The sequence below is a fragment of the Dermacentor variabilis genome, chromosome 4 (assembly GCF_050947875.1).
Source record: "Dermacentor variabilis isolate Ectoservices chromosome 4, ASM5094787v1, whole genome shotgun sequence".
NCBI lineage: Eukaryota > Metazoa > Arthropoda > Arachnida > Ixodida > Ixodidae > Dermacentor > Dermacentor variabilis.
In genome coordinates, this window is record NC_134571.1 from 70574946 (window position 1) to 70588170 (window position 13225).

General features: G+C 48.3%; 1 protein-coding gene across 2 annotated transcripts in view; it reads left to right on the forward strand.

Annotated features, from left to right (window-relative positions):
- LOC142579335 (uncharacterized) overlaps positions 1 to 13225 on the forward strand; it is a 163931-nt gene that overhangs the window by 25836 nt on the left and 124870 nt on the right. The window contains exon 1 of one of the 2 annotated variants that reach the window (XM_075689412.1): positions 8767 to 8977. The exons of the other annotated variant lie outside the window; for it this stretch is intronic. Within the exon in view, the coding sequence (XP_075545527.1) occupies positions 8971 to 8977 (7 nt within the window). The 5' untranslated portion in view covers positions 8767 to 8970. Of the gene's footprint in view, positions 1 to 8766; positions 8978 to 13225 lie in introns of those variants that run through there. 2 annotated transcript variants of the gene reach the window in all.

The following is a 13225-nucleotide window of genomic DNA, read 5'->3' on the forward strand; positions in this document are numbered from 1 at the left end:
TTTGTTGCGCAATATAGAGATGGGCATATTTGGTCAGCATACTAGGTTTATATGAGCCACTTCACGAATGCTTTCATATAGCCTTTGCATATATCTCCACAAACATATCCGGTGAGACAGTAACGTTCTAGAAAACCGTGTTGTAGATACTATGTCAGCCTTACTGCTTCCTCTAGTTCTCCGAGCGCGCCTCGCACGTTCCATATAATGTGTCGTGGGATGCGATAACGGCGTCATTTCTGCATGGCCTCCTACGCGACTTCATGTGGCGTCTAGGGTAGCAAGTGCTTCCAACTTGTGACAGGCTAGAGCGGTGGGGTATTGTCCCATCTTCGCTGTGTCCCTATTACCCCCTTCAAGAATCCAATAAACATGTGCTGCTGCAATGCGTAGCTGCCAGGAAATTTTGGAGGGCAGTGCATACTGGTTTCCGTGGCCTTGGACTTAACCGCTTTATTACATCTGGTCACTGCTCACGTGGCCGCTTCGCGCGACTTTTGATTGCTGCGGGGGCCTTTTGTCTATGGCGTAACCGGTACGAGGCAGTTGCAGCGGGACGTCATCGCCACGCTCTGTTTGCATTTCTGGGGAGGCTCTACTCTGAGCTACTTCCGTTTCTGTCAGAGGTGTTGTTCTTCCTTGGACAAGAAAAGTTCATTCGACAGTGGTCATGCCGTTTCCTGTCGGTGGCTGACGGAAACGTATGGCTTAATTTTCGACCAGCCTGGTTCTTGTAGCCAGGCCATCAGAAGCATTCATTTAATGCACATAGAATGTAGGTTGCCGTGATTTCTGTGTGCGTGTGCTCTCGTATACATGATCATTTTGTATATACACATCTCGTGCAGATCACTTGAAAATTGTGTAAAGTGTTCTGTCACATGATCATTGCACATACCCATTGTGTACACTGTATATATGAAACAACATTTTATACATGTGACATTTAGTGTATGTGCAACTGTGCCTTTCCCTGGGTATATGTGATTAAATGTTGGTGAGGGAGGACTCGGACACTACTTTGAAAACGCACCGTGTTTCGTTTTTTTATATGTTATCGTCCTGGTGGAATTGTGCCGTGGTTGAGACTCACTGCTCGTATCGTCTCTTGTCGAAATAAACTTTTTCTAAACACCGACACAACAGCAAACCCAAACCCTGCAAAGTAGGCGAAGAAAGCTTTGTTTCAAAATAAATCAGCCGACTTCACCGATTCCTCCAACGCTGAATTCATTTAATGCGACAGCAGTAGGTTCTCACATTGGACACCACCACGTTCTCAAAGACAACTTCGCGATGCGTACAACGTCACCATCGACCGTTGCAGTATTGCTCATTGTAGCCTCCGGAATATACGCACCAATACTACCACTCTCATAAACAGCGCATAAAACCGCTCACGTTTTAACCGAGCACGAAGATTGCGTGATAGATCAGTGGTTTAGTGGCTTCAAAGAGAAAATTTTCACACTGACGTGAGTTTGATCTCCGTGGATTTGTTTCCCATCGCGCACTGCGTCGTCTTCTCCATGTGGTGAGGGTAAAGTTGAGGATGACGAGGTAGCCTGGCGAGAGCGTGAGGGAAAGTGCAGACAGACGGACACAGCAAAATCAATCTTCGACCTCTTAACAGCTGTCGAAGTAATATCAAGTAATCAGTCCAATGTGTGAATCGATCCTCATCGAAAATGAGCCTTACAGTCACACGCACGATGAACATTTGAAGAAGCATCAAACGAAATCTCTTAGGCCGTAGTAACAATATATGCTCGGGGAACGAGGTGCGATTCGTGAAATACGCGTTTGATTAGCAGTTGGCGGAGTTTGAAGTACAAAAAACTATAGTAGCCTAAGCGACCTACAAATAAACTTCATGCAAACGGAAACATGGAAAGAATGACTCCCGAGAAACGCCCATCGTTAGCTCCTGTAATTGTAATTTCTTAGTCGCAAGAATATATGTATGCGTGAACCACGAGGAGCCGTGTAGGATGAAGAATCAGCCACCCAAACCAATATATTGAAGGTTTCTCTTTTTCTCTTTCAGCAATATTGTAGGCAGGTTGTTGTTCCTTTTATTTGTGGACGATTTCACAACACGTAGCGGTTTCACAGTTCTTTCCTTAGCTACGGTGACCATAAAATGTAGTAACCATGGTCTGGGATTGAATGCTCGAGCTCGTGCTCAGCAGCAGCACGCAATAGGCTGTCCGACTCCGCTGTGCCTGAGGGTAATTCCACCTGACCAAAACCAACACACACTGCGCAAGTTGGAGTCAAAACAGAAAAAAAAAAACGGAGAGCGTGGCTCTGCCGGAACCCCCAATGCAAATCCCTTAGACAAGAGATCGACCCACGGCTGTATCCCCGTCTGTCTCCGGACGTGGTACGTACGACATAAGTCGTGCGACGGATCCGCGGGAACTAGAGCGTGCTGAAGATGCGAGCAAGGCAGGGAGACGCTGAAACAAGAGGCCGGAGACGAGGCACCGGATAAAGTAGCTGGAGCGCAAGACCGTTGGTCGGTCGGTCCGTCTCCTCCGCCGATCTTCCTGCTGTTCGGTCGGGTCGGTCGGCGCATACGACTCAATTATCGCCGAAAAAAGCGTGATCGATGAGGGAGGACGCCACGACGCGCCAAATCGCATTACTCAGGCACGGCTTTAATGCGTAATGATGAAAGCTGTCCGTTGCTGCTTCCGATTACAGGCACCGACGGTGAATTATTGAGTCCGCCACCGCGGATTCGCGTTCTCCCTTTCCTCCTCGCCCATTACCGGCCTCCTTGCGCCGCACACATTACCCCACGCGGGGCCCGCGCGAGACCCCGCGAGGGCGCGCCGAGAGCCCTCTGGCGCTCCGGTGTCGGCCGGCTCGAACGGCCGGTCGGGACAGCGTAACAAGTTTACTGCTGAAGCCAGAGACGCTGCCGGGTCCGCGTTTCCACGTTTCTTCAGTTCTTTCCCTCCCTATCGGCTCTCTGCGATGACCGGCAGGCATAGACGGTGTGGCTGGCTGCCAGTTGCTTCTGTGCCGCTGCCCGAGTTTTGCAACCATTTGGCGCCCGGGCACGTGGGGGGCTATGTTGCGCTCAACCTCAATTATTTATGGTCGGTTGCCGAGTGGATGGCCGCTGGCCGGATTTTCGGACGTTTTCGATATGTGTGGATCTGTCGAAAACGTGGTGAGAAAGCTGGTTCTTTAGTTTCTTCGTGTCGTTTTGGTTGTGCGTGGGTCGAGAAGTTGGTGGGCGTACTTTTATTGAAGGTAAACGCGCACCCAAAAACGTACAGGACGGAGCTGTCTTACACCATATTAGCCATTACTATGCTGGAAATAAATAGCCATCATATCAATCTTTGGTAATAGACTGTAATGAGCTGTTTTGTTCTTGCTGTTTCCAATAACACCAACGCGTCAATAAAATAACACACCTGCTAGCAGGGATGACCACTGAGATTTGCGGCACGCTCATGACTAACGCGAAAATGGGGACTTTTTAATTTTTATTTATACTAGCTATACGGGCTTCCAGGCGGGCTGCTCGGTCGTATTCTTTGTCGAACCTAAATATGCAAAATTCCTGCGACGTGTTACGTAAGACTTAAAAGGGGGCAGTGCTCGCTGCAAAGCAGACGTGTTGAAGGTATTGCGCTCAAGAAAAAAAAAAGGCGCCATATACGAGAGAAAGAAACATGAGCACGAGAGACGCCTGTACAGCCAGAATAATGCGATATTGAACCCTTTATGCTTCATATATGTCGCGTACGATGTGCAGTGAAGTGCGATAAAGCATGTCAGTCATATGTCTGGTTTGTGACAAATGGAGTTTAAAATGTCGTCATTTGGCAAACCCATCGCTTCCAACTCATTGCTCTTCATTTTCCCAGCTTCGCTGTTTCAGAAGTATGAGAAAACTTTAGCCACGAGCCTTTGCACAAGATGGCCCCGCAAAGATGCGTACACCGTCCGTAAATGTGCTATTCCTGTTCCAGCCTGCCTGAGCCAATCTCAAATATTATAATTAGTTGAAAAGTGTCAATGAGAAAATTGTAGAGCAACACGAAAAACTCCCGATATGGCTTTCTGTTGCTCAATACGTGCTACGTAAAAGTGTTTTTCCGAGCGTGAAAGAAGCCCACGAATGCACCCAAATTACCGCATGACTGACCACTCGAGGCACTTTGCATGTATTCGCGGGCTTCTTTCAAGCTCGGAAGGAACACTTTCCTGTAGTACGTATTGAGCAACACAAAGCTGTATCGGGAGTTTGTCGCGTTGCTCTACAATTTTCTCATTCACACTTTTCAACTAATTATAATATTTGAGAAGCTTATTATTGAACTGAGACTAATTATGCAATTAGGCGGAATACAAAAAAAATTGTCTGAGTATCTGCAACCGACGGCAAAAAAGATTACCTTGCGTCTGTCCAGTTACGTGGCATATGCATATTTTTAAATGTTGTTGCATGATAGCTGGGACACCCTTTGTAGTGTGCAGGGCGATCTTCTTGCCTTAATGCGTTCTAGTGGAGGGACAGCTGCAAATCCAACTTGAGGTCCACTGGTTCGCATTCTATGCTAAAATGTTCTGACAGACTGACAATGCATAGCGCTGAAGGCTCCGGGATCCGATGCACGGGCTCCGGTGGAGCGGTGTGAGTGCTGTAAAGCCGCGTTGTCACGCATTACTGTTGTGGAGTGGGTCATTCTAGTTAATGTGTTTCTAAGGTTACTTGTTTGAGTTTGACCACCTTGTATAATCGCTCGAAAATTGCTTTCGTTGTACTGAACTGCACTCAGTTACACTCTCTCGCCTTTCACACATCGACACTTCCTGTGGTTTCGGCTTTTTTGTAAAGCTTTACGGTTTAGTGGATGAGAAGGACACATTTATGAAGATCAAAGAGGGCAGAAGGGAAACTCGAAATCATGTCAGATTTAGTAGTACGGATACGAATATGACGTCAAGGGGATTACTCTAAAGAATAATCTACGTTGCATTAGGGCAAACATTGTTGGTCCCCATTCGTGCTGGTGTCGCACCGTCTTACTCCTCTAGTACACGTGATTGCATGCACTGCGCGTATTCTTATTGGCGACAGCTTGTCACGTGAACGCTCAATAGGAGTGCTCGAAAATGCCGGGTAGCCATGGGAGCGTCTCGGTCCCGCAACTGCTGATATCCCTCAGTGTTATCAGCAGCTAGCCTCGAGTGATGCTCATGTCACCCATGGAACCGTAACATTCCCGCTGTACAACCCAAGGGCGGTAATGTAGTGCGAGAGGTAGTGGTGTAGGGCCAGACGAACCCTTTTGGCAGCCATAAGTGCGCTATGGCAAGAATATCAAATACCCTTGCGAAAAAATTGACTTGGCCATCTCACTCGGTTAGCAGGGTTTGAATAAGACGCATTGTATATCGCACTAAGTTTGTCTCCAATCTGCCGGACGTAATCAAAAGTGGTCTCAGCAGGTAAAATGTGAGACACGGCACGGTGGATAATTGCGACAACGCCATCAACGTGGAGAACCTGCACGACTCCGCGGATGTGGCCAGTGCAATTCGTTCTCACTAATTGTGAAATATGGCGCAGTTATTTTTTTCTTTCCTTGGTATGGGGGGGGGGGGATGAAAGTACATTTGCACGCAAGCATAAAAATTCTGCAAGTATCTATAGTTACTCCGGCTCTGAACTCATTTACTGCAACAGCAGCGGCCTCTCATAGGGGACACCACCATGTTTTTAGGAACAAGCTCTTTGCAGTGCACACGAAGTCGCCTTCGTTCACTATACACAACTGCTTATCCTGGCCTCCGAAATTCCTGCACAGATGCCGCCATCCTCAGAGTCCACGTGGAACAACGCAGAAATTGCAAAGCTCCAAAGCTTCGCCACATCGCAATGGTTAGCTCGTCCGGTTCCCATTTACACGTTGTTGCGAGGGGCAGGAGCTTATTTCCCAGCAGCGCTTACAAGCAGAGTTGGCAGGCCATGGTGAAGCAGGGGATGAAAAGGGGTCACAACGGCAACGATTATCGACTTGACGATGACGAGGATGGCATAACGGAAAGTATGGAAGGACGACCCACCACACCTTACTGTTTCGAGCTTTGAACTGCTGTCGTAGTAGTAAATATAGTTTCAATTTAGTAAAGTGTACCGCCGAAGCGGGCTTCTCACCACAAAGAGCCCTATTGGGGAGAAGCCTGCTTTCACAGCTGCTTCTTGGGGAGCTGCGTACGTATACAGTTTCAGAACGACGTCGATGTTCGCACGTACTGGCTATTGGTTGCAAAGAATCAATTGCAGCACTGTAGATAATGGAAGCCTCACAGTCAAATAGCTGGACAGGACATAAGACAAAGGGTACGTACTTGAAGTGCAGAAATAAATCTCTGGCGCCGTGCTCAGATGAAACCATAACGAAAGAATTTGGCACGTGAAAAATAAATGGAATGATTATGCGTGACGTAGGGCCCTTATTAGCATGATTGATTAGAGAACATTGACGTGAGATGCCATAAGTCCTCCAAACATATAGCTGTTTAAATTATGTATATATGAGAACACCAACGAAAATTTCGCATCATTTGTAATTGTGTTTAAACGTCCGGTTCACATATCAAAATGTTCCGGAAGTACAGTGCACATCACCCTTGTGTAGAGCGCGAGAACAGTGGCCACCGAGGCGCTCCGCAGCCAGCCAGCGATGTATAATGGTAGTGACTGGGCCCGAGACTGGGCGCCTCCTCCATTGCGTGCCCAGACACTTTTTATCTCGAGCGCAGCAAGGAACCGTTATACATCGTTGGCTGCCTCTCGAGCGCCCCAGCGAACGTGGTTCCCGAGCTCTACACAAGGGTGACGCGCACTGTACATTCATTGAGACGAAGTCTCCCCTAGCCCAGCCAGGCTGTGCGCAAGAAAGCTACTTTCTTGATTACAGCGTCGTGCGTATTTTACTTTAACAAGAAACGTTTTACGCTCCACTTCGTTTGAGTCGCGTTGCAGGGAAATGACATCTGGTCGCACTACATACTGTTGCTGTAGCTCTGCATGGAGCTGCCGGACCATTTATATTCCGCAAGTTGCCAATCCATATGCCGGCGCAAACACTGTGAGACATAATTTGTGACTGGCGCAGGCGCGGCTTCGCGGCCGCGATGGTAGATCGCGAGAACGCTTGCATGACTAGAATCACGGTACGCATGCACGCGTGGTGACGGTGAAGGAGGTGGCAATCACGCTCGCGGTGGCCATCACCGCGGCCGAAGTGGTGATCAGCGACTCCAAGACGGCAGTTCGCAACTACACCAACGGCCGCATCTCCCACCCGCCCCACCCCCTAACCTCGAGGCGTTAAGAATACTAATCACGGGCAAAACCATGAATAAGGAAGTTTACGTCGTATGGGCGTCCGCCCACTCCACCACACTCGCCGGCAACGAGGTGGCGCACGGGGCGGCTCGAGGGCTTACGGACTCGGGCGCCACTGTCCCTACCACAGCCGCCGCCTCGGCCGCGACGTCGGGCGATGGATGGGAGTGGGAACACCGCCTGACGAGTTAGAGAAATCGCACGATACTACAGACTGGAGAGGTGCAAGTTTCACCAGAAAACGAATAAGAGACAAGATGTTGTTTGGCGACAGCTGTAAACAAGAAAGTTTTTCAGCCCGTTGATCTTGAATCTCTGTTGCCCAGAGTCTTATTCATCAAACCAATGTAAGTTTTGTGGGGCCAGGGCACCCCTGGAACACATGTTATAGGAGAGCGAACAAGAGGGGTTCCATATGGGGACGCAGCCTCGAACTGAACGCGCTGGGAGACTACGTTGCTCAGCTGTGCTGTTGAAGACCAACTCGGAGCCGTCCAGCGGGTCGAGGAAGCCACCAGAGCTCAAGTGCTCATGGCCAACACCTAGGCTGGAATATTCGCCCAATCCCCGAATGCCGTCTCGCTGAACGAGACGGCGTGCCGGGGCTGGCTGGCGGGGGCCGAGCGCGGACCTTTCCATAAAGTTCTTCTTCGAGAGGTTTCGTACATGACCCGCAAGAAAGAGCTTCCTGAGATTTGATAAATGAGCTTGAGAAAGAGAGAGAGGACAAGAAGGCAATAGGTTGCACGGGGGAATGTGGGAGGGGGGGGGGGGCGAAAGGAGTTCGTCAGCGCAGTCCTTGTTTCTAGTACGGCACGGCGGACCTGGCCTTCAAAGGGGAAGTGGCCGTTCTGAATGGACAGCGAGAAGAGTCACTTCCGAGGTACGGTTTGCCCTTTTAACTTTTTTCCATGTCTTACAAGAGCAGAGTTAGTGAGAGTAATTGCGAAGAAAGAGAGAGAGTGACAAGAAGCACGGAGGTTTCCGTCGGAATCGGGCAACGCGGCCACTCTTGGAAGAGCCCCGTTTCCCGAACGGGACAAGAGAACGCCCGCTCGTGGCGAGGAGCCCGCACGCTCTACTTTCTCGGTGAGAGTGGCGAAAGCGTCGCATGGGGGGGAGGGGGGGAAATTCTTCTTCTTCCCCCCTCCCCTCTCACTTCTGGCTTTCCGCAAAACTTCTCCGTCGGAGCGCGGTGGCGTTGGCCGAAAGAAAGGAGGGCGACACCTCCGGGTCTTCGCGGGCCCCGGGCTGAACGAGACGGCGTGCCGGGGCTGGCTGTCGGGGGCCGAGCGCGGGGCGCGCGCGCATGCGTCGCGGGTCGGGCGGTCCCGACGGCCGGCCTCCGAAAGGCGGGCGCCGCTCAATGCGGGCCGCGCCCGTCCGCCCGCCGGCCACGCGCAACGTCGTCGCCGCCGCTCTGCGAGCCGCAGTGGCCGCCGCGCGCGGGATCGGCCCGGCACAGACATGCGGCGCAGGAGGACCGCGCGCCACACGAGACCCCGCCACGTGCCGCACCACCGCGCCGCCACCGCTGTCGTCCGCGACGTCACGGCCACGCTGAGGCAGCGCTGCGTGCCCACGACATGTCCGGTGAGGGGGAGCACGCTGTCATGCGTCGCGAACTTGACCTGCTCTGCGCTGCGTCTCCCGCATTCCATTCGGGAAATGGGGATGGGGCTGTCACATCGTGTACGGACCTAGCTCCCTCTCCGAGTGTGAGGAACGTTTGGCTTTCGGATCTTTTTCTTTGCTTTTTTTGTTTCGTTGCTGATGTTATCTGCTATAGTTGCCCCGGAAAAAGCAAAAGAAGCATGTCAGGGGAGTAACTGTGGTATTTACTCGTTAATCCTATACTAAGCACCTGAACAATACTACTGATCCGGAAATATGTAGTGATATAATCAGCTAAAACATACTCGGTTACTCTTTGATTGGGTAAAATGTACTCTGATAAAACGCACTCTGTTATAATGGAGCCGTCTACTTCGTTTTTTTCGTGGGGCTGTTGAAAACGAGAAATGATATGTTCTTTTTTTTTTACTGTCACGGTCGCACGTCTGAATACTTAGTCTCTATTTTGTTTAACTCATGACTGCGGGAGTTCTAGAACAGTATCTGAAATGGTGCGTGATGGGGTAGAATTGAGGCTTCATTGCATTTATGCGTTACACATGGGCTTATATGAACCACTCCAAAGGGAGAGTCTCACAAACTGTGCGTCGAGTTCATACAGTCACACCGTTCTATGCTTCTTGGTAGACTGTGCTTATTAAGGTAATAATAAATAGTCTATTGGTAACGCTTTATAGTTATTCTATGTTTAGCGTTTGATAAACTTAAAGAGCTCTTTAGTATTTATATGAGAGGCCTCCAGCTCCGCACAAGGAATGCAGTAGCTGTGCCTAATAAATCAAGATGGTCAGTCGTTATTACTATAGTGTACTTGAGCTTAGTTTTTCTCAACTTCTTTGGAATAATGTGCAGCCACTTGCGGTGAGCGTTATGGCTAGATTTAGTGCCTCCTTTTTTGTTCGATGAATTGGGCTTAATAATAAAATCTCGCCTTATGGAGTCTTATGTCGGCGTGTAGTGACACATTCGTTTTAATTAGGCTTCACTACACCGAAACGGTAATGCCAATCTGAATGCTTTCGCCGTCGTAATAGCTAGCGCAAAGGGTCACGCTCACATACTGCGATGAGCAGATAGTGATAGTTTTAATGAAAGTCCCCTAAAAACATCGCCTGCATGGTTTTGCAAATGTGTGTAGATATGTTTCTCCAATCTGTTCTTTTGTGTGGTACAAGCCTAATAACGACGCATGATGGGGTTAATTGTTTCTGGGTCTGCTTTTACAAGTTGAATATCTAAATCAGTGCTCTCGTAATCGACCATTAGCTTGATAGTTCCTTCTCGTGCTATTAACGAATATACAATTCAAGTAGCATTGTCGAGGTTGTTTGAGCTTTACTATCCGTTCCGAACAGATATTTCGCGAGTCATGCATGGGAATCTTGTAACTACGTTCGGGAACGAAGTATGCTGGCTGCCAGTGATTAAGGTCTGCAGCAGTTCTGAGTGCTAGGTTTAACTGCGTGTCAGTTCAACAACAAAAAAGTCTAATTAACATTACAATGGTCAGCGCCGTCGATGCAATTCCCATTATATAACACTTATTTACCTACGATTCTTGTAGCTTGGTCGCTGAGTTAACCCACCATCTATTAAGTAATTCTATGACTGCTCTGTTTGAGTACTATGGGGAATTATTTAGTCCCGCAGCAAATGCATTTCAGTGAAGAATACAAGTGACGCTTAGAGTGATCACAGTTTTTTTTGAAATAAAACGCAGTATCCAATGGAAGTGGCGACCTTCCTAATTGACGTCACAGTTGTAATACGCGGGCCTATTCTATCCGAGGAGGTGCTGGTGTACATAAGTGCGCTCATACGGCACTGGAGTGCAAGGCCAATTGATCTATTTTTACAGAAGGATGGCATTAAACACCTCACACGCCAAATGCTTCAATCACGTATAGCTGCGTCTATTTACGTCATTGGGTAATGATGCTCGGGCAGCATTGCTGCAGACAGGTGAAACGGAACGTCTCCACTGAGCTTGGTATTTCTGCGCTCTATCCACTGAGCCTCCCGTGCCAAATAAGCTGAAAATGCATACAGTAATGACAGCTGTTATTACATCACTTTCGCAATTTTTTTTTCAGGGAAGTAATTAAGCTTAGCATACCGCCTAGAACAAGTCGTAAATGAAATTCTCCTAGAATTCTCCTAGAAAGAATTGCCTACATATTTAGCAATACCACTGTTGAAAGCTCGTTATTGATGAAACTTCAGTTTAATGGTTCAATAATCAGTGCGGTGGTAAATTTTTGTAATGGCCAGCATAGTGAGTAGACTCACACCAGCAGCAATATACAGAAATTACTAGCGGGGAAACTTGGTGTCCGTGAACAGCCTTTTGTTACTCGAAGTTGTGATCGTGCGATTTCAGAACTTGCCTCGTGACAAGGCGCCACCAATTAATGGTATAAGGAGCTTCACGATGAGAACGGGGGCCGACATTCTCTTTGCAATGCTGCAACCTGATAAAATCAAGGAAAGTAGTCTGCTGTGACATGGCGGAGTGTCTGTTGATGTCATATGTGGAAGAAGAACCCGTTGCAAATTTTACACTTTGAACAAGGTGGCGTCAACATTCCTTGCAGGATTCCCTTCAGTACATTTGAATGCTTTTCTCGCTGAAGATGATGCCTCTTTGTGATAGAATATGAAAGTCATATAGACACTGGCTGAGCAAGCTTCCTTAGGTGAGCGTAGCCATTTTCCTATTTCTGGCAGCACGACAAAAATAACGCGCTCATCGCCTTGAAGACTCCGTCATAATATCACCTGTGATCCATTTACGTGGACTTGCCTTGCCAGTGTGATTTTGAAGCTATTTGAAATAAGAGAGTATTTAGGGATAGTTCTAACGTGACAAGCAACATGAAGGTAGAACAGGCTAGTCAAGATAACGAAAGGTACTCAGAACACCTGGGAGTTGAACAGCAGTTATCAGGCGTACACTGCCTTCCCAGCAGACGACGATGACAGGATAGCACAATCTTACTAAGAACCCGCCAACAACTTCCAGCAGCGTTGAATCGTTTTGCCTCAGTTTATGAATTATGTCTAACAACTGCACGCTCTGAGCCGAAGTGTAGGCCTCACAATTCATCACCAAGTTTACTATGCACCCCCCCCCCCCCCGCCCTCCTAAGCACAGCTTCTTCTTAACTTGAGTTCTCTAAACAAGTTGAAATTTACATTTCAAATAACTACGACATCTATACGACCCCTGAATTGCGTGTTTGCCGACTAAGTTAGCGCTTCGGAGTGAATCCGACTTGCCGAGGAGGACTTTCTTATGCTACGACAAGTAAAATTAAGAGGCTTGACATCTCAATACTACCCGTCACAGGAACGCCACCGATGGGGCTCCGAAATAGCTTCTACCTAGCGTTCTTAACGTGCACTCAAAGTAAGGTGTACACGAGCGTTTTCGCGTTAGACCTATCTAGGAATGAAGCCGCAGCTGCTAAGAATCAACCCGTGGCCTGTTGCTCACCAGAAGAGCGCCCCATAGTTCCTCCTGTATTTCTGGGATGTACATGACATAATGAGCTAAACGTCGCTAGAAACCACCGCAGTTTCAACAAGGCGTACTGCAAAATGAGTGGATGAAATACGTAAACGTTGCCTTCTGGATACTTGCAGTACGGGAACACAAGCCCTGCAATATGATTATTTGCTGTTAGCGGCTAATCACATCGGCTGTTAGCGGCAAATACATAGGGTTGACGACGGCGCGAGATTTGTGTTGCCTTAGAGTTTAGGCAACATTTGTGACCAGCTGAATGTTTGTTTTCGGGGACGTAGCGTCTTTTTCCACCTGCTTCTAAATATAAATATCGTTACGCTATTTGGATGGAAGTCGAAAAACACCGAAAATGATACGCCAAGCTTATCCTACGAAATCTAGGTCCGTATTCACAAAAAGTTCTTACGCTAGAGTTGTTCGTAAGAGAAAATTTCAGCCAATCTCGATTCTAGATATATTATTAGTGTGCGCGGCCGGCCAATGCAAAGAGCGCCCAAAAACGAGGAGCTTTATGGATTTGGGAGCTTTTTGATTGGTCAATGTCGAGACTCGAGAGAAATTTGACGCAGGCAAAAAGAAATAGCCCCACAGCACGAGAACAAGGCGTAAATAATTACACTCGTGAATATTGTAACCTTTATGTGAACAGGGCCGATCCAGCAAAAAAAAAAAAAACG